The sequence below is a fragment of the Scyliorhinus canicula genome, chromosome 3 (assembly GCF_902713615.1).
Source record: "Scyliorhinus canicula chromosome 3, sScyCan1.1, whole genome shotgun sequence".
In the NCBI taxonomy this organism is placed as follows: domain Eukaryota; kingdom Metazoa; phylum Chordata; class Chondrichthyes; order Carcharhiniformes; family Scyliorhinidae; genus Scyliorhinus; species Scyliorhinus canicula.
In genome coordinates, this window is record NC_052148.1 from 58,241,057 (window position 1) to 58,262,722 (window position 21,666).

Sequence of the window (21,666 nt, forward strand, 5' to 3'; positions counted from 1 at the left end):
CCCTGTCTTGTCCCGCAGTGCAGTCTGAAGTAATCTGATGTTGTCCTGTTCGTCCTTGCACTAGCCTCTGGGGCCTGATACAACAGCCTAGCTCAGTCAATGAACCCCCCCCCCCCCCCCCCCCCGCCGAACCCAAACCTTCCTAGCACCTCCCACAGATAGTCCCACTCGACCCGGTCAAAAACCTTTTCCGCATCCATAGCTATCACTATCTCTGACTCCCTGCTCTCCGGGAGCACCATGATCACATTTAGGAGCCTTCTTAGATTGGCCGCCAGTTGCCTACCCTTTATGAACCCAGTTTGGTCCTCTGCAATCACATCCGGTACACAGTCCTCAATTCTAGTCGCCAAGATCTTGGCCAGTAACTAAGCATCTGCATTGATCAAGGAGATCGGCCTGTAAGACCCACAAGCCTACGGGTCTTTATCCCGTTTCAGAATAAGCGAAATAGTGGCCTGCAACATCGTCGGGAACCCCCACAATCTTTGATAACATCCCAAAAACCGCTCCCAGTATCTCTCCAGCTTCTCACAGCCCCAGAACATACGCTGTGATTTGCTGGTCCTTGCCCACACTTCTCATACTCGTCTGCCACCCCCTGGAAGAACCCACTCATCCTCGCCTGAGTCATATGCACCATTATACTAAATCAAACTCAACCTCGTGCACGAGGATGTCAAATGTACCCTATGCATCGCCTCACTCCACACTCCCCTTCCTCCCATTTTTCCTTAATCCGCACCACCTGTGCTCTCCCCTGCTCCCCCAGTTACCCGTATATATCCCCTTTCACATCTGGGAGCACCAACCGCTCAAATAAGGTATAGAATAAGGTACCACATGGTACGTTGTTGCAAAAGGTTAAATCTCCTGGAATCCAGGGTGAAGTAGCCAATTGGATACAAAATTGGCTTGGCAACCGAAGCCAAAGGGTGGTTGTGGAGGGTGTTTTTCAAACTGGAGGCCTGTGACCAGCGGTGTGCCTCCGAGCTCAGTGCTGGGTCCACTGTTATTTGTTATATATATTAATGATTTGGGTGACAATGTAGTATGCATGGTTAGTGAGTTTGAAGATGACACCAAGATTGGTGGCATTGTGGATAGTGAAGATGGTTATATAACATTGCAACAGGATCTTGACCAATTGGGCCAGTAGGCCGTTGAATGGCAAATGGAGTTTAGTTTGGATAAAAGTGAGGTGATGCATTTTGGTAGATCAAATCAGGGCAGGGCCTACTCAGTTAATAGGAGGGAGTTGGGGAGAGTTACAGAACAAAGAGATCTAGGGGTGCAGGTTCATAACTCCTTGAAGTTGGAGTTGCAGCTGAACAGGGTGAAGAAGGCATTCAGCATGGTAGGTCAGAATATTGAATACAGCAATTGGGACGTCTTGTTGAAGTTGTACAAGACATTAGTCAGAACACACATGGAATACTGTGTTCTGTTCTGGTCACCCTATTATAGGAAAGATATTGTTAAACTAGAAAGAGTGCAGAAGAGATTTACGAGGACGCTACCAGGACTTGATGGTCTGAGTTATAAGGAGAGGCTGGATAGGCTGGGACATTTTTCCCTGGAGCGGAGTAGGCATAGGGGTTATCTTATAGAGGTCCATATAATAATGAGGGCATAGATAACACCTTTTCCCAATGGTAGAGGAGTCTGGAACTAGAGGGCATAGGTTTAAGGTGAGAGAGGAGAGATACAAAAGAGACCAGAGGAGAAATTTCTTCACTGAAGCATCTGGAACGAGCTGCCAGAGGCAGTAGTGGAGGCGGTTATAATCTTTTTCCTTTAAAAAACAGACAGTTACATGAGCAGGGTGGGTATAGCGGGTTATGCGCCAAATGTGGGCAAGTGGGACTAGCTTAGTGATAGAAACTGGGCAGCATGGACAAGCTGGGCCGAAGGGCCGGTTTCCATGCTGTAAACAGCTAAGACTCTATACTCCGGCAGCTTGGGAAAAACTTGGCCATAATCATGACATCCTTCTTAATATGTTGTATCCTAAATTGGGCATAATATTACAATTGCAAAATAACCAATTATATGTCTCAACTCATTGTTATCTTTTTGCTTTTATACTTGACACCTATATTTATGAAACCCAGTATCTCGTACTCATTTACATAACAACTTCCTCAATTCACCCACTTCATCTGCTTAAAATAATTATCAGAAATTTTTATAACAATCTTTATTATTGTCACGTGTAGGCTTACATTAACACTGCAATGACGTTACTGTGAAAATCCCCTAGTCGTCACACTCCGGCGCCTGTTTGGGTACACAGAGGGAGAATTCAGAATGTCCAATTCACTTAACAACATGTCTTTCGGGACTTGTAAGAGGAAACCGGAGCACCCGGAGTAAACCCACGCAGACACAGAGAAAGCGTGCAGACTCTGCCCAGACAGTGACCCAAGCCAGGAATCAAACCTGGGACCCTGGCGCTGTGAAGCAACAGTGCTAACCACTGTGCGACCGTGCCGCCCCATTTTAACCTAAAGCGATTGAATGAGCCATGTTTCAACCGCTAGCCACGGCAGAGCATGATGCCTCCTTAGCTATTTACTGTGGCAAAACATTCTCCAACAACTCTTTGTGTAAAGAGTTTTCCTCACCTCTGCTCACTCCAAGTGAAAATTTGAAATGGATTATTCCTCATCATTGAGTCACCAACCAGAAGAAATAGTCTTTTCCTAGATATTCTATCGAGACATTTTATAATTTTAAAACCTTCTATGAATTGTTCTTTCTGCTCCAATGTCTTCCAAATCAGCCCGCATATTCTACTAAATAATTCAAATGTGATTAGATACTACTGATTGGCCCACTGTGTAAAGCAAACCTTAAGAACGGTTGGTCTTGCATAATTGCACAAGATTAATTGAGCTGTCTTTCAAATCAATTCTATTTGAAACTAAAATCATTACGTACTGGTAATTTAATTTGCACAACATTCCAACCATGATCCGTTTCCCATTGTGTTAAGTTTGTTATATATCAAAAGTCTGCATTTTGACGTTTGGGACTGTCAGTGAGATCATGAACTATCAATACCTGACAATGGAGGAACGTGTGCCAATCTTCACCAGATTCTCAGTGTTTATTGCAAGGCTCTCTGTTGCAAAGCTGTGGAACACTGACTCTCAGTTTTTCATGTTACATTAAATATATGGGGCGGAATTCTCCGCCGCGCCAGATTTCTGTCTTAGCCCGTCGGCAGGATGCTCCGTTACACCGGCTTGTCAATGGGGTTTCCCATTGTGGGACAGCCCCACGCTATCGGGAAACGCCCCGGGCTGCCGGCAAAACGGAGCATCCTGCCGGCGGAGAATCCAGCCCATGGTTTGGGTATACCGTGCATTGTGACATATAAGACAACCCCATTTTCCAGCCCCTCAAACTCAAGTTTGTGCATATACTTGCCATTTGAGTCAAGCTCTCTTTCAGTCGTGACATTCCATACTCGCATTACTAGTCAGTCTCAATTTTGCATCCCACAAATGGAGGTTTTACTCATCAGTACCTCGAAGGGATGTGGCAGGCTGTTTGGGCTGTGTTACGAAGGTGCATGGGGCATTTAAGATATACCCACTCCATGTGACAAACTGCAAAGATGGTAGATGGTGACTACCTATACCCATGCCGGTGATGAACTTTTATAATTGACGCATCATTTGAACACCGTTTGTGGAGGGATTTTGAGGCTGCGAAGGTCAACTTATCCACCAACATCTACAGTATTTTATTTACCATGCTGTTCACGATATTAATGAAGAAATGCCATTTAACTGATTGAATTCACACTTTTCAATAGTCCATGTCTAATTTGAACATCATGAACTCCCCCCCCCCGCCCTTTTGTTTTTGCCACCGTGTAACCAAAACTTTATCCTTGCTTCTTCCTTTCCTTTTCTCCTTGTTATTTTTGACCCAAGATAGAAAGAAAAACAGAAAATGATGGAATACTCATCAGGTCGGACAGCATCCGTTGAGAGAGTAACAGAGTTAACATTTCAGGTCAATGACCCTTATTCACAACAGACAGGGAGGATAGGAAAAATCAGGACAGGAAGGATAAACATTGCTTCCCAGTTTCTTAAAATGTTGGTTTTGTCATGGAGCATTGTATAAGACTGACTCAAGGTAACGAGCTTTGCATTTGTCCTCAGAAAGTAGCAAACATCCATTCAATCCATAGGACAATGTATTTAAGGGGCTGCTTGCCTTTGCCATTAGTGCAAAGCAAGGCAGTTCCTGCTACCTGAAGCTTACCTTCAGCCCAATCAGCCCATTTACAACTAAAAACAGCATTAGTGAAGGCAGTGAGGTCTAGTCAGGACCCAGAATTCATCCAGGTGTTAGGTACCCAACCCCGCTTTTAAAATCTGGCCCCTTGAGTCAGTACATGAGCAGAATTGCTAAGTCCAACAGTTGCTGTCAGTGATTCTATACTTCTCCAGAGGGTGTGCTATTGTGGCACCCCCAAAATGCAATCAATGGGAAATCAATGATTTTACAAGAAATTCCACTCTTCGCTGTGCAAACACTTAAAAATGTTGCACTTTGTTGAATAAGGGGTTTTATTTTTTTTTAAATTAATTTACGGGATGTGGGCGTCACTGGTTAGACCAGCATTTATGCCCAGCCCTAGTTGCCCTTCAGAAGGTGGTGGTGAATTGCCTTCTTGAACCGCTGTAGGTACACCCACTATTCTGTTAGGGAGGGAGTTCCAGGATTTACTGCCAGCGACAGTGAAGGGACGGCGATATATTTCCAAGTCAGGCTGGTGAGTGACTTGGAGGGGAACCTCCAGGTGGTGGGGTTCCCAGGTATCGGCTGCTCTTGTCCTTCTAAATGGTAGTGGTCATGGTTTGGAAGGTGTTATCTAAGGAACCTTGGTGTGTTACTGCAGTGCATCATGTAGATGGTACCCATGGCTGCCACTGTTCGTCAGTGGTAGAATGTTTGTGGAAGGGGAAGCAATCTAGCGGGTTGCTTTGACCTGGATGGTGTCGAGCTTCTCAAGTGTTGCTGGAGCTGCACTCATCCAGGCAAGCGGAGGGTATTCCATTACACTCCTGACTTGTGCCTTGTAGATGATGGACATGCTTTGGGGGGGGGGGGGGGATCAGGAGGAGAGTCACTCGCCTTAGGATTCTTGGCCTTTGACCTGCCCTGGTAGCCACAGTATTAATGTGGCTCGTCCAGTTCGATTTCTGATCAATGATAACCCCCAGGATGTTGATTGTGGGAAATTCAGTGATGGTAATGCCATTGATTGTCATGGGGCGATGGTTAGATCCTCTCTTGTAGGAGATGGTCATTGTCTGGCACCTGCGTGGCACGAATGTAACTTGCCACTGGTCAGCCCAAACCTGGATATTGCCCAGGTCTTGCTGCATTTGGACATGCACTGCTTCATTATCTGAGGAGTCGCAAATGGTGCTGAACATTGTGCAGTCATCTGCAAACATCCTCACTTTTGACCTCATGATGGAAGGGAGATCATTGATTAAGCAGCTGAAGATGGTTGGGCCTAGGACACTACCCTGAGGAACTCCTAGTGTGTTAACTTCATTGTTGCTGTCCAACACTCTCACTGGCCCTCAGAAGCTAATTTTATAAGAGCAAAATACTGCAGATGCTGGAAATCTAAAATAAAAATAGAAAACGTTGGCAAGATTCAGCGGATCTGGCACCATTTCTGGAGCGAGAAATTGAGTGAATGTTTCAAGTCGATGACCTTCCATCAAACCTGCTCAGAAACATGTTTCTATTTTCACAGATTCTGTCAGACCTGCTCTGTATTTCCAGAATTTTCTGTTTTTTATTTAAGCTAATCTTTGTCCAATGACAAATTTCTCTATTTTGATTTTTTTTTTAAATTCATATTTTAGAAAACATTTTGCTAACTACTGTGTTTACCTTTATTTCAGCTTTTATTTATCTTTAATTTAACTTTGACTGGATTTGAATTACCTGGAAATTTAAATTAGAAGTGAAACACACAAAACGTCATTAATTTCCGGATCTGTTGTGTGTGAATACTTCAATGTGTTTGGCTTCTTGTTGATATCACTGCTACAGCACACCAAACCCTGCACCAGATTTAAACTACTACCAGAAAAGGGGAAAACCAAACCACAGAGACTGATAGATCCCTGTGGGCAGCTTTTTTGAAATCAGCAATGAGCGCTGTTGTTCATCCAGCTCATTTACATAGGCTGAATGTACCCCTCCCCCACCCCATCACTAACTTTTAGCAACAGTGCAAATTGTCTTGAAGCAAAACTCAGCATGCTTCCATGAACAGAGCAGGAGTGTGAGCACTTTATGGTGGCCTCTTACATTTGAGAGGTTTGTTGGCAAAGGCAACAGTTTCACTCATTGGATTCAATGACACTATCATCACAATAAATGCTGCTCACCTCTGGTTAAAGAAATGAAAGTGCTGTCGACAAAAATAGTGGGCCGGCTAAATAGGTTTGGTGAGAGTACCAGCACAATAAATGATACTGATCTCTATGGAAAGGTCAATTTTGAGCTACTTTCAGTATTCTGTCCAGGCTGGGTGTAGAAGATCCATTATCTATTTCTGATGAAGTGATATATAGGCTGTTTCAGGGATGCAAATTCCAACTTTTCGGAGAACGGAATTCTGCCCTTTTAGTAATTTTTTTCCTGATGTCTGTCAGCTGTCGGCCAAACCTGCCTCCAACGCAGACAAAACTGAGAGGGGGGGGGTTGTTTAAGTCTGGAATATCTCTGCCAGCAACAAGGCCTGGGAACAGGGGCTGCTGAGAGTGTGGTGAGAGGGCCTTGGGGAGAGGGACTGCTGAGTGAGTATGGGGGGCTTGGGGAGAAGGATTGCTGAATGAGTGAGTGGGGAGGAAGGGCTTGGGGAGAGGGACTGCTGAGTGAGTGGGGGAGGGGCTTGGGGAGAGGGACTGCTGAGTGAGTGGAGGGAGGGGCTTGGGGAGAGGGACTGCTGAGTGAATGGGATGAGGGGCTTGGGGAGAGGGACTGCTGAGTGAATGGGATGAGGGGCTTGGGGAGAGGGACTGCTGAGTGAGTGGAGGGAGGGGCTTGGGGAGAGGGACTGCTAAGTGAATGGGATGAGGGGCTTGGGGAGAGGGACTGCTGAGTGAATGGGATGAGGGGCTTGGGGAGAGGGACTGCTGAATGAGTGGGGAGAGGGTGCTTGGGAAGAGGGATTGCTGAGTTGAGTGAGTGGTGGGAGAGGGGCCATGGGGGACTGCTGACTGAGTGAGTGGGTGGATGGAGAGAGGGGCCATGGGAGAATGCTGAGTGAGTGATTGGGGGAGGGTGCTTGGGGAGAAGAACTGCTAAGTGAGTGAGTGAGGGGAGTTGAGAGAGGAGAGGGACTACTGAGTGAGAGTGAGTAGGACGAGGAGACTCGGGGAGAGGGACAGACTAATGAGTAGGGGGCTTGAGGAGAGGGTCTGCTGATTGAGTGGGGGGAGGAGGGTGTGGGAAGACAGGCATATACGTGGGGTGGAAGTGGTTAGGAGGAGAGGGTCTTCACTGAGTCTTCCGTTACCTGGAAATATGGAGAGCTTGGCTGAAATCTTAACGAGTACAGAAAATAATATTTTTAAACGGTTCTTTAAAAACAGAATTTCACATTTATACAATATATGTAATACACAGGCTTTAATAATTATGCTGTGAATGTGACAATGCTGCTTTATTCCTTTTTGTTTTTTGATGGTGTCTGGGGCCATGTTAATTTTCAAGAGTTTAAAAAATATATATCTGTTCGTTGTATGTGGGTTTCACTGGCAAGGTAGTTGCCCATTCCTAATTCCACTCGAGAAGGGCATGCTGAGTTAACATGGAGTCACATTGGAAAATAGTTTGTGAAATGCTGCCATAGTTATTTGCTTCGCTTCACATGTACAGAATTTAGAAAGGTCATGCGCTGTTGTTGGATGGACTTTGTCCTATAATTACACACACAAACTGCAATAAATGATGAAATGTTGAGGTCACCTTGGTGATTTGGTCCACCATTTTGACAGTAATAGAAGGTAAACAAACCAAACTAATATTTCTGCCTACCTGAAGTCTAACAATTCCACCTTTTTGAAGTGGCCAAGCAGCATTTCCATTGCAAAGTACTATAATTACATCGTTCCTTTTCACAAAAACCTTTCAGAAGTTTTTGCCATCGGCGACTAGCCTTGCTGTTTTGACCACCGGCATGGCCTATAAAGCATCATGTTAATTGATTGCAATGTCATTAGATCACAAAGGATTGATGATTCAGATATCTTCGTCTAGCAGAGCCTTTGCTGATGATGAAAAACTAACTTCACCTCCACCTGAGATGTACTGCATTGTCCAGATCCCCGCACACACACACATCCTCACATTTGGGCTCATATCCATGTTAAAATTACACTGGATACAAATAAAATATCCCACATTTAATGCACATTTAAAGTTCACTATGCAATCCAACATGAAGTATGCTGAGTGAATTTGAAAGATTGCCGCACCCAGAACTTGTCGCCCTTAGCCAAACATTGGCAATTACCCAGCAATATGGAAAATTGCCCAGATATGTCCTGTACGTAAAAGGTAGGACAAATCCAATCCGGCCATTTACTGTTGATTAGTCTACTCTCAATTATCAGCAAAGTGAAGGAAAGTGTCATCAACAGTACAATAAAGCTGTGCTTGCTTAGCAATAACCTACACAGTAACACTCAGTTTAGTTTCCACCAGGACCACTCACCACCTGATCTCATTGTAGCCTTGATTCAAACATGGACAAAAGAGCTGAACTCCAGAGGTGAGAGTGATTGCCCTTGACATCAAGTCAGGATTTGACTGAGTATGGCATCAAGGAGCCCCAGCAAAACTGGATGTCAATGGGAATCAGGGGGGAAACTCTTCACTGGTTAGTCCAAAGATGTGTAGGTTAGGTGAATTGGACATGGTAAATTGCCCCTTAGTGTCCAACGATTTGGTGGGGTTACGGGAATAGGGCAGGGATTGGGCTTAGATAGGGTGCTCTTTCGGAGGGTCAGCGCAGACTCAAAGGGCCGAATGGCCTCCTGCTCTTTAGGGATTCCATTTTTTTATTTATTATTGTCACATGTATTAGTATACAGGGAAAAGTATTAGAACATAGAACAGTACAGCACAGAACAGGCCCTTCGGCCCTCGATGTTGTGCCGAGCAATGATCACCCTACTCAAACCCACGTATCCACCCTATACCCGTAACCCAACAACTCCCCCCCCTTAACCTTACTATTAGGACACTACGGGCAATTTAGCATGGCCAATCCACCTAACCCGCACATCTTTGGACTGTGGGAGGAAACCGGAGCACCCGGAGGAAACCCACGCACACACGGGGAGGACGTGCAGACTCCACACAGACAGTGACCCAGCCGGGAATCGAACCTGGGACCCTGGAGCTGTTAAGCATTTGTGCTAACCACCATGCTACCGTGCTGCCCCTCCATGCTACCGTGCTACCCCTGTTGATTATAGAACAGTACAGCACAGAACAGGCCCTTCGGCCCTCGATGTTGTGCCGAGCAATGATCACCCTACTCAAACCCCACATATCTACCCTATACCCGTAACCCAACAACATGTTACAGTAATAGCAAGGTCATAGTAAGGTCCATGACCTTAAAGGCAGAGAAAGAGGTAGAGAGTGAATTCCCGTCCTTCAGATCAAGGCACAAAATGACAAAATGGATGGGCACACAGGAGTAGTGATGGGGTGAACAGGATTTAGTATAAGCTAAGGTACAGGCAGCAGAGTGCTTGAGTTGTTGGAGCTGCACTTCTCCAGGAAAGTGGGATCTTACTTTATATAGTACGACCAATTCATCTGTTTTGACTGGGGCTAATTATTGGCCAGGGAAGTGGAAACATTCCTTTCTCTTTGAATGGGACACTGAGGCAGAAGGAACCACGATTTAGCATCTCATCTGGAAGATAGCACCCTGATGATACAGCTCTCCTTCAGAACTCCACTAAAATATTAGCCGAATCATGGTCGGGATTCTCCGACCCTGCGCCGAGAATCGCGCCACGCCGCCCCGACGCTGGCCCGCCAAATCTCGGGCGCTCGCAGGATTGCCGCCGCGCCAGTCGGGGGCCGTTGAAAGCTGCCCTCCCCCAGCGATTCTCCGGGCCTTGAGTGCCCGCCGAGTTTGGCCGAGTCCCACTGGCGTGGGTTACATTAGGTCCCACCCGGCGGAACCTCGGAGTTCTGTCTGCAGGAGCCATCCTGCTGGGGGGGAGGCGTATCCAGCCCGGGGGGGGGGGGGGGGGGGGCCTCCACGGTGGCCTCTCCTGCGATCGGGGCCCACCGATCGGCGGGTGGGCTAGTTCCATGTGGGGCCCCTGTAGGGCTCCGCCATATTGCCCTGGGGCCAGTGCGGAGATGGGAACCAATGCACATGCGCGAACCCGCGCCGGCCGTGGCACGCATGCGCGGACTGCGCCGGCTGTCGGGCGCTGGAGCTGCGGACACTACTCCGGCTCCATACTAGCCCCCGAGGAAGGGGTGAATACCTGCCAGTTGAAGCCCATTAGCGCCAGAGTGACTCGTGCCGCTATTCACGCCGGCGTCAGAACTTTGGAGAAGTTCCAAATTGGAGAATCCCAGTCCATGTGTTCAAGTCCAGTTGTCTCCTGACTTAGAGGTAACTGCAAACATTGGTGAAAGGTAATACTTCAAGGGCAGTATAGAGATTGGTTTGTTATCCTTAAGATGATATCCATGCACTGGCCAGGTAAAGGTTGATGAAACAATGGGGCAGGTGAGCACAAAATCAGTGGGGGTTGAAGAAGCCACAATGGAGGTTTGTGAAAATGTAAAAGGAAGACCAGAGGGAGCTGAGTGGAGGGTCTTGATTTTGAAAACTTAAGGAATTCTCTGAGGCCTTTATATGTCTAATATCAGAGAAGGGAATGGATACTGGAAAATATTGTTCATGCTGAAGAAGATGAATTTGCAGTTGTCCTTTCCATGCAGAATAACCTGAGTTGTACAAGAAGTTGCTGAAGCGAGTAGAGATGGTCCTGTTTGAGATGGTTGAACAGACCTGGAATGGACAACAAAGGGGAGGCGGCGCCAGAGTGGTTTTGTCACTGGATTGGTAAACCAGGGACCCAAGGTAATGATCTGGGGACCCGGGTTCAAATCCCGCCAATGCAGATGGCGAAATTTGAATCCACAAGAAATCTGGAATTAAAAGTCTAATGATGACCATGAAACCATTGTCGATTGTTGTCAAAACCCATCTGGTACACAAATGTCCTTTAGGGAAGGAAAATTGTCATCCTTACCTGGTAGACCTGAATGTGACTCCAGATCCACAGCAACGTGGTTGACTATTAACTGCCCCCCCTAAAGGGCAATTAGGGATGGGGAATAAATGCTGACCTGCCAGTGATGTTCATGTCTCATGAATGAATAAAATATTTTTATTTAAAGTTGGCTATAACTGTACACTAATCCTTGACCTTTGGACTTCAAATCAGGAATATAGCATTTGGAATAGGAGAATGGAGAGGGAAGATTAATCAAAATCTGAAGGGGCCAAGGACACTGAAAGCAGACTCAAGATCGCTAATAAAAAATTGATGGATAGCCAATATCAGGATCAATGTCAAAGTTGAGAAAAGCAGGAGTTAAGCACCAGAAAAGATGCTAGGGGAGGATTTTAGATTTAGATTCATTGTCACATGTACCGAGGTACAGTGAAAAGTATTGTTCTGCGTACAGTCCAGGCAGTTCGTTCCATACATAAAAAACATAGGATATACAATACATACATAATGTCAATACATAGACATCGGGTGAAGCATATGGAGTACAGTGCTGGGAGTATTTTAAGGGAGCAGTAGCCTGTAGTGGGGGGGTGGTTGTGTCAGGGGTTGGGCGAGGTGGGGAGATGTTGAGCGGCAGGGAAATGTCAGTGGGGAAAGAGATTAAACGATGTGAACCTACAGGTGGCAAGACCATATGAGATAGCAAAGGTCAAGGGATAAAACTGGAAGTGGATGGTAGGTTTCATGTATTTTTATAAGTGATCTCAAGCTCATCTTTCAAATATCCATCGATTCCTTTCCCCTCCAAGAATACATTGAACTGTTTATCTAACCTGTTTTATAATCTATTCCACACTTTTGTTATCTTTTAGGTGAAAAAGTGTCCATGCTCCTAACTTCTCAACTTTTAACTTGTGTCCCTGTTATTTGAATTCTTCGCCATAGTGAACAGTTTGCCTTTTATAAATTTGGTCAGATCTTTTCATAATCTGAAATATTTTGTGATATCATCCAAAGGAGGCAATTCAAGCGTCCATGATTACTGTCTGTCCCACTCAAAGCTGCATTATTGTTATGATCAAGTGATCAGAACTGCTTGTTAAGGCCAAAAGATCAAGCTAGAATCACTACATTAAGTCTCTAACGGATAATGAGGACAATTTGTTCAGTTATCTGTATAGAAACTGAACATGCCAGTGGTACAGCAAAGATTGTTTGATTCGGTGCACTATACATCTTGCTAATGTGTCCATGTCCATTTATTTCCAGGAACTGTCCAGATTCTAAACGTACATTCACCAAACGGTTTATGCTAGAGAAACACATTCGACTCATGCATGGCATTAAAAATCCTGATGTGGCACAAATGACGGAGACGACAACCGTAGAAGAATCCCCAAAGAAAGAAGAGAACAAGGTGAGTAATTATGTACCGGGTCCCATTTTCTGCTCATGCTCATTTTGAGGGCTGAGGGCTCCAATATATGTTCTCCCTATAATTGTATCCGCAAAACCATTAAACCCTGACATTTTAAGATTCTGTTCAAATATTGATCCTCTGGTCAGAATCCCGTTATTGACTCCCTATTGGAAGTTCCATAATTTTCAGGTGGAAAGTTTGAAAACATAGGCTTCAATCTTCGGAGCCAATTTCGCTCCTGCTTCTGGTCTGTCATTCCGAATCCTGCAGCTGAAACTAAATACTGTGGATGCTGGAAATCTGAAATGAAATGGGGAAAATGCTGGAAATACTCTTCAGGCTGCTTCAGCGGAGAGAGAAACAGAGTTAACGTTTCATGTTGATTACCTTTTCCTCAAAGTTGGTTCCTTCTCCTTCCTGACTATCCTGCCTAATTCCATTTAGGGCTGTTAGCAGCGAATATCCTGAACCTTGATTCTGCGATGCAGCAAGGCAGTTGAGATTTTCAGTAATTAAATTGATTTACTAGGCAATGCACGTAGAATTTTCCAGAAACGAACTGGAGATTATTCCTCCGTAAATCTGCAGTGATGGTATCACTGCTTATCCCACCAGTGTGAATATGTTAAGATAGAGGATAAATAGTGTAAGGTTCTAATCTGTTCCCAGCATGACAGGCTGAAAGTTAGTTCTCATTGAGATCTATTCTGGTCTTGTTTCTTTTTAAATTTAGAGTGCCCAATTCATTTTTTTCCAATTAAGGGGGAATTTAGGGCCTCTCCACCTACCCTGCACATCTTTTTTGGTTTGTGGGGCAAAACCCACGCAAACACAGGGAGAATGTGCAAATTCCACACGGGCAGTGACCCAGAGCCAGGACTGAACCTGGGACCTCAGCGACGTGAGGCACAGGCTAACCACTCCACCACTGTGCTGCCCTCCATTCTGGTCTTGGATGGAAGGAATTCAAGCCATAGTCCGAATCCAATTCAAGTATCCAAATCATTCAGCGCAAGATATCTCTTGCAGTCTTGACTTGATGTTCCTAAGTTCAGTTTTGGGATAAAGATGTTACTGGCAAGGCTGGCAATTATTGTCTTGTCCTGTTTTCATTTGAGAAGCTGGCCATGGAATGCTTCCTGAGTTGCTGCAGTATTTGTGGTGAAGGTAGGAATTTCCAGGATTTAGATATAGCCTGATTAAAGAGTGGCATGGTGTGCGACTTGCCATAGTATTTGGAAATGATGGGAGTTCGATCGAAGGACGGTCATTGTTCAAGCAGGTCAAGAGAGTTAGACCTGGATGTTGCCCTGAGAAACTTCTGCAGCTCTGCCCTGAGGCTGAACGATTGGCATCTGGTAACCACAATCATCTTCCTTTGTGCCAGATATGACTCCAGTCAGTGGAGAGCCTTTCCCACTCCCCTCCCGATTGACATTGACTTCAACTTTACTGGGGCTCCTTGGTGCTGCATCATTATTGTTGAAGGCAGTCACTGTTACCACTGGTGCTCAGGCCTTGTGACCGTATTTGAACCAAGGCTGTAATGAGGCCTCGAGCTGAACAGCATAAGGATAATTGAAGTGAAAAATTGAATTATACTGATGCAGCTGCTTGATGTTGAGGTTAAGATACATTTTGGGCTAGAAACGGCAGAGCGGAAGCACAGTGGTTAGCACTGTTGCCTCACAGTGTCAGGTCCTGGGTTTGATTCCCAGCTTGGGTCACTGTCTGTGCGGAGTCTGCACGTTCTCCCCGTGTCTGCATGGGTTTCCTCCGGGTGCTAAGGTTTCCTCCCACAAGTCCCGAAAGACGTGCTGTTTGGTGAATTGGATGTTCTGAATTCTCCTTCAGTGTATCCGAACAGGCGCCGGAATGTGGCGACTAGGAGATTTTCACACTGACTTCATTGCAGTGTTAATGTAAGCCTACTTGTGACAATAATAAATAGTATTGATTATTAACAATAGGTTTTTTAATGGTTTCCAAAATAATCTGAGTTGCTGATGGAACCCCACAAAGTCATTGATTGTTTGTATGTTTTTGCATTGATCCACTTGATAACAGGGTCATAGACTCACAGAATCTTACAGAATGAAAAGAGGCCCTTCAGCCCATTGTGTCTGTGCCTCCATTAAGCACCTATCCATTCTAATCCCTTTTTCCAACACTTGGTCAGTAGCCTGGTATATTCATCTAAATGCTTCTTAAATGTTGAGAGGGTTCCTGCCTCTACCACCCTTTCAGGTGGTGTCCCATCACCATCTGGATGAAAAAGCTTTTCCTCAAATCCCCTCTAAATCTCTACCCCCTGGTTATTGACCCCTCTACCAAGGGTAAATGTTCCTTCCTATCTGACATCTTATGTCCATCATAATTTTATACACCTCAATCAGATGCCCCCTCAACCTGATCAGCTCCAAGGAAAACAACCCCAGCCTAACCAACCTCTTCATAGCTGAAACGTTCCCGCCCAGGCAACATCCTGATGAATCTACTCTGCGCCCTCTCTAGTGTAATCAATTCCTTCCTGTAGTGTGGTGACCAGAACTGTACACAGTACGTTAGCTGTGGCCTAAGGAGTGTTTTATACAGCTCCATCATAATTTCCTTGCTGTTATATCCATTGCATCAGCTAATAAAGGCAAGTATCTCATTGGCCTTCTTAACCACCTTATCTTCCTGTCCTGCTGCCTTCAGGGATCTATGGGCATACACCCCAAGGTCCCTGTGATCCAATGTACTTCCTAGCGTCCTACCATTCATTATGTTTCCCCTTGCACATTGTTAGTTCCCCAAAATGCATCACCTCACACCTTTCAAGGTTAAATTCCATGTGCCACTGTTCTGCTCATCTGACCAGCCGTCTATGTCGTCCTTTAATCTGAAGGCTTTCCTCCTTGCTACTTACCACACCACAAATTTACATGTCATCTGCAAACTTACTGATCATTCCTCCTACTTGCACATCTAGATCATTAATGTACACTACAAAAAGCAAGGAACCAGCTCTGATCCCTGCGGTACAACACTGGATACAGGGTTCCAGTCAGTAAAACAATCTTCGACCATAATCCTCCGCCTCCTTCCACGAAGCCAATTTTGGATCCAATTTGCCAAATTGCCCTGGATCCTTTGGTCTCTCACCTATTTGTTCAGTCTCCCATGCAGGACCTTGTCAAAAGCCTTACTGATGTCCATGTAGACTACATATACTGCCCTCATCCTCAAAAATGTAATCAAATGTTTTAGACATGATCTCCCCCTGAAAAAGCCATGCTTGATTGGAATGAAATGAAAATCGCTGATTGTCATAAGTAGGCATCAAATGAAGTTACTGTGAAAAGCCCCTAGTCACCACATTCCGGTGCCTGTTCGGGGAGGCTGGTACGGGAATTGAACCCGCGCTGTTGACCTCGTTCTGCTTTATAAGTCAGCTGTTTAGCCCACTGTGCTAAACCAGCCCCTTTAATCCTTGCTTTTCCAAGTGGAGATTAATTCTGTCCCTTAGAACTTTTTCATATAATTTACCTAACACTGATGTTAGACTCACTGGCGTATAATTACCGGGTTTATCCTACTTCCCTTCTTGATTCTCCAAAAGAGAACAAAGTCCCCAAGCGAAAATGCAAACTCCACACAGTCAGCCAAGGCCGGAATTGGACCCAGGCCCCTGGCACTGTGTGGCAGCAGTGCTAACCACTGTGCCATCGTGCCACCCTGATTGGTAAAATTCTGGCCCTATATTTCAGACATTAGGACATGGGTGCACAAGAATGAGCCCATGTTTACGGGACAATTTAAGAGTATTACAACACTTGCTTTTCCAACATGTAGAAAAAATGTGAAGGCAACTAAAGTAGAGCGGACCTCATTCTGCGACAGATCAAACCATTTTCTGGTTTCATTGCAGTATTAAAGGGCCATGAAACTGCCATCATTTTGGCTGCCACCAATCCTGACAGTTCTGGGACTTTCTATTGGGAATGAGAATGGATGTTTCCCATCCTTGCAGTAGTGTCTTGGCGAAGGGCAAAAGTTTGCACTTCACTCCCCCTCCCCAAGAATAGAATTTGATTACAGTGTGATTGATTTTGCATATTTAGTCTGTGATTAATTTTTTTTTAATTTAGAATATCCAATTCATTTTTTCCAATTAAGGGGCAATTTAACATGGCCAATCCACCTAACCTGCACATCTTTGGGTTGTGGGGGTGAAACCCACGCAGACACGGGGAGAATGTGCAAACTCCTTACAGACAGTGACCCAGGGCCGGGATTTGAACCCGGGTCCTCAGCGCCGCAGGCAGCAATGCTAATCACTGTGCCACCGTGCCGCCCAGTCTGTGATTAATTAAGAACCTTTAGGCACAAGTTGTTTACCCTTCTGTCCCATGAGATAATCTCTGCTCTGCTTCCACAGGTGCTGAAACCTGCAGCAGCTCTTTAGTAGAAATCCCCCTGAGCTGCACTTAGAGAGGTATTGTCACCAAAGAAAGGAATGTAGATTAGCATGTCTTGCAATTAATTGACCAAAGAATAGTTGGTGAATGAACTAAACAAATGTTCAATTTTCCAGTATTTGAGTACAAATTTACCTACCCCTTTTAATAGAAAACTGTGGGGAGAAAGAAAGATGCACCAGAGTCTACACCGGTGCAAATATTCTCGGTTCACTAATTGTGAGTGAGAGCACAGAGTGTTCTCAAGATTGGGTTCAGTCCGTGTTTATGAACCACTATGAAATAGTGTGTTTATCACTATTTGGCATTTCAGGTACTTGAGGTATGTTCTTATTATCATTGCCAAATTTTGGTTTGATTTTGTATTATACCAATCACGAATGTGTAAGACAAAAAGTGCAATTTAAAACCCTTTGTGGGTTCTGAGGAGATTCAGTTTCTTAAGTGGTGAGAAATGTAATGCCTCCTGGAATGATTGCCGGGACCCATTTTACCTGAAGCTTTGTTGTTTCCTGCAGATGCCATTGCCACCGAAAAGGAAGTTGGAGGATGCAGTGCTGGAGTTTCGCCCTCCTCCAAGAGGAGCCATTACGCAGCCTTTGAAGAAGCTGAAAATCAATGTGATCAAACTCAACAAGTGTGCCGTGTGCGGCTACACCACAGAGAATGTAACTCAGTTCCAAGAGCACCTACCCCAGCACAAGACTGATGGCTCAACCTTCCAGTGCAGGGAGTGTGGCCTCTGTTATACCTCTCTTCAGTCTCTCACCAGACATTTGTTCATTGTCCACAAGATGAAAAATGCCCAGCAGGTTGCCAGACAAAACGGGGCCAGGGAGGAGAACCCAACAGACAGCAAAATGAGCCTGGAGGACAATCAGGCTGAAATGATGCTAACAGACAAAAAGTGCAAAGTTTGCTCCAAAACATTTGAAAGTGAGGCTGCCTTGAACACACACATGCGGACACATGGCATGGCCTTCATAAAATCCAAGCGGTTGTGCGCATCAGAGAAATGAGGAATAACTCTCTAAAAAGGACATTCGGTTAACAAATAGTACAAACGACTTCAGGCAGAAGGGACCACTTTGGTTGGGACAAACTCTCCCCTTTTACTGGAACGTCATGTTAACCTCTCAAACACCTTACCTGTACAGACTGGAGCTGTTGTCATGGCCAGCATCACTTCTAATTAAAAGAAAAACTCAACACTTTGAAGAAGCATACTTTTTTTTGTACAGTTGAAATACATATTTACTTTGTTTTTTAATGCTGCATAACAGAGTTCTCTTGTCATCACAAACCTTGCTCACCTTTGGTCACCTTGTAGTGAATTGATCTTCAGCATTGAGAATGGTATTCTTTGAGTTTATTTATAGAAAAACAGGGGAATTGAATTTCAATTAACCAGATTTTTTAAAATGTCGTTTACTCACCTTAAGCTGCTTTATCTGAACACCGTCTTTTTTGAAGTAGGAGTTCGCTTCAGATGGACCAAATTAAACAGGGATGTATATTGCATCATCATTGTACTTTGGTAACTTGATTAGTTGTTCAAATATGTTGTGCATTGAAGGAGAAAAAGGTTTCAGGAAAATAGCCCCAACCCCCACACCCACACCCCACACTCCCCAGAAGATATGTGTTTATTTGTGTTCAAGTCTGAAAACCATGAATGTTTGTGGGCAACTTAATATTTATTTTTAGGAGGTTGACAGTGTTGGTTTCCTTGCAGTTAACAATGAAGATCTTCTGAGGGAAATTAGCTTGCGTGTTAGCATGCGTGTGAGAGTATTTGCATGTGTGTGTGTGTGTGCTCATGTGCATATTTGCGTGTGTGCAAATGAGTAGGTGTCTGAGAGGTGACTTTTTTTTCTGATGCAGAAATAGGATAACTGTAAACTGGATTGATGAACAGAAACTGGTTGCCATTTCAGATTTTGGTTTTTAAAAGTTATAGGAATTGAACTACAGCCATACAGATTTTGCAGAGTACCATTATGCTTCCTGATAATTGGTCCGCATTCTGCTTGTTTTCACAGAATCACAGAATACTACAGTGCAGAAGAGGCCCTTCAGCCCATCGAGTCTGCACTGACTCATGATGCATGAAAGGCCACGACCTGCCCACCTAATCCCACTTGCCAGCATTTGGCCCATAGCCTTGAATGTTATGGCGTGCCATGTACTCATCCCGAGTGCCCTTCAGTGTTTCCTTCTGGCACCGTACCAAGTCAATGACTGGTATGCACAGGCGCCATAGACTGAACTAGTCTCATACGAACTGCGTTCAGCTCAGTCACCAACCAGAAGAAAATTACATCTTGGAAATCAGATATAATGGGGGCATTGCACTAGGCGAGTGTGCCCAAACAATAATCCATGGGCAGCTGGAGATTTTAAAATGGTTACTCGTAAATTTACTGACTCATTGTCAGAACAATTCTCACTAAACCAAAGTACTCAGGATCTGTTTGTTCGTTTAGGCATGGGGCAGACTCTAAAACAACATTGCAGACCATCCATCCAGCCAGTCCACTAGCTTGAGATAGACATTAATGGGAATGCTAATTAAATATCTTATATGTGCTATGCAAGTCTCCATGTGATGCACTCAAGTGTCCCACAGATATGAAAAATGATCTTGGGGGGGCTCTTTGATTTTCGGCTGTTGTAGGAACTACATGCTTCCTCTGGGGGCTCTTCCAGTATTATGGTGGCACCCAGTGGCGAAAGTTCAGAAATACAGCAAAGTGTATTTGTTTAAATAGCCAGTGTTGTTGAGCAATAATGCAAGATTCTAAAAATTACGTTACCAAAGGCTGAGAAAAACAGAGAGGAAATGGGTTGACCGGTAATACTGCAGTTAGGACTGATGCTTTTCAGAGTACACTTGAATCTTGCAAGACCGAGTTTTCACAAATGGTGGAAATGTTCCCAATAGCTTCTCTCCACCGTAGAGTAAATCTTAATATTTGGCCGTTATTTTGTTTAGAAAATTTCTACTCTAAGAATCAAGTTCCACAGTTTTTTTTTTTTTATAAATGTTTTTATTCAGTTTTCATATTTTATATTGAACAAATTACAAATTGTTAGGAGAGAAAAAGAACAAAAAAAACAAACAAACACGCAAAAATTAACATACATATTTACAGGTAAGCATCTTCGTAGTAGTAACTGCGCCCGCCCCCCCCCCCCCCCCCCCCCCCCCCCCTCAACATGTTTATTTAGTTTGGTTTTGGGCCTTAGCTAGCCATTGAACCCCCGTACCGAACCTGTAGCCCCCCCCCCCCTCCCGCTACCTTCCCCCGACTATTCTTCCTCTTGTACATTGGCCACAAATAGGTCCCGGAACAGTTGCATGAATGGCTCCCACGTTCTGTGGAAGCCGTCGTCCGACCCTCGGATGGCAAATTTGATTTTCTCCATTTGGAGAGATTCCGAGAGGTCGGACAGCCAGTCCGCAGCTCTGGGCGGTGCTGCTGACCGCCAGCCAAACAGGATTCTACGGCGGGCGATCAGGGAGGCAAAGGCAAGGGCGTCCGCCCTCCTCCCCAGGAATAGATCTGGCTGTTCTGAAACCCCGAAGACCGCCACTATCGGGCATGGCTCCACCCTCACTCCCACCACTTTGGACATAACCTCGAAGAAGGCTGTCCAGTACTCCACGAGTCTGGGGCAAGACCAGAACATGTGGGCGTGGTTGGCCGGGCCTCTTTGGCACCGTTCACATCTGTCTTCCACCTCCGGGAAGAACCTACTCATACGGGTTCTTGTTAAGTGGGCTCTATGTACCACTTTTAGTTGCCTCAGGCTGAGCCTTGCGCACGTGGAGGTGGAGTTGACCCTATGCAGTGCTTCGCTCCAGAGTTCCCACCCTATCTCCATCCCCAGGTCGTCCTCCCATTTCCTTCTTGTTGCGTCCAGTACGGTGTCGTCCCTATCTACCAGTCGGTCATACATGTCACTACAGTTCCCTTTCTCTAGGATACTTGCGTCCAGTAGGTCTTCCAGTAGTGTCTATCGTGGCGGTTGTGGGTACGTCCTTGTCTCCTTTCGTAGGAAGTTTTTGAGCTGCAGGTACCGTAGCTCATTCCCCCCAGCTAGCTGAAATTTCTCTGTCAGTTCGTCCAGTGTTGCGATCCTGTCGTCCGTGTATAGGTCCCTGACTGTCAGTGTCCCCCCGTCCTGCCTCCACCTTTTGAAGGTGGCGTCAGTCAGTGCTGGTGTGAACCTATGGTTGTTGCAGATGGGAGCCCTGTTCGACATTTTGGTCAGGCCAAGTTGCTGCCGCAGTTGGTTCCAGGATTGGAGGGTGGCTGTCACCACTGGGCTGCTGGAGTGTTTTTTGGGTGGGGATGGGAGTGCTGCCGTGGCGAGGGCCCGGAGGGAGGTTCCCATGCAGGAGGCCTCCTCCGCACGCACCCACTCAGCCTCTGGCTCC

The 21,666-nt window shown here is 45.4% G+C and overlaps 1 protein-coding gene across 6 annotated transcripts in view; it reads left to right on the plus strand.

Moving 5' to 3' along the window:
• Window positions 1-18,436, plus strand: part of znf532 (zinc finger protein 532) — a 212,832-nt gene extending 194,396 nt beyond the window's left edge. For all 6 annotated transcript variants that reach the window (XM_038790596.1, XM_038790597.1, XM_038790599.1 and 3 more), the window contains 2 exons: window positions 12,609-12,756; window positions 17,741-18,436. In XM_038790596.1, the coding sequence (XP_038646524.1) occupies window positions 12,609-12,756; window positions 17,741-18,241 (649 nt within the window). In that variant the 3' untranslated portion in view covers window positions 18,242-18,436. The remainder of the gene's footprint in view (window positions 1-12,608; window positions 12,757-17,740) is intronic.
• The last annotated feature ends 3,230 nt before the right edge of the window (window positions 18,437-21,666 follow it).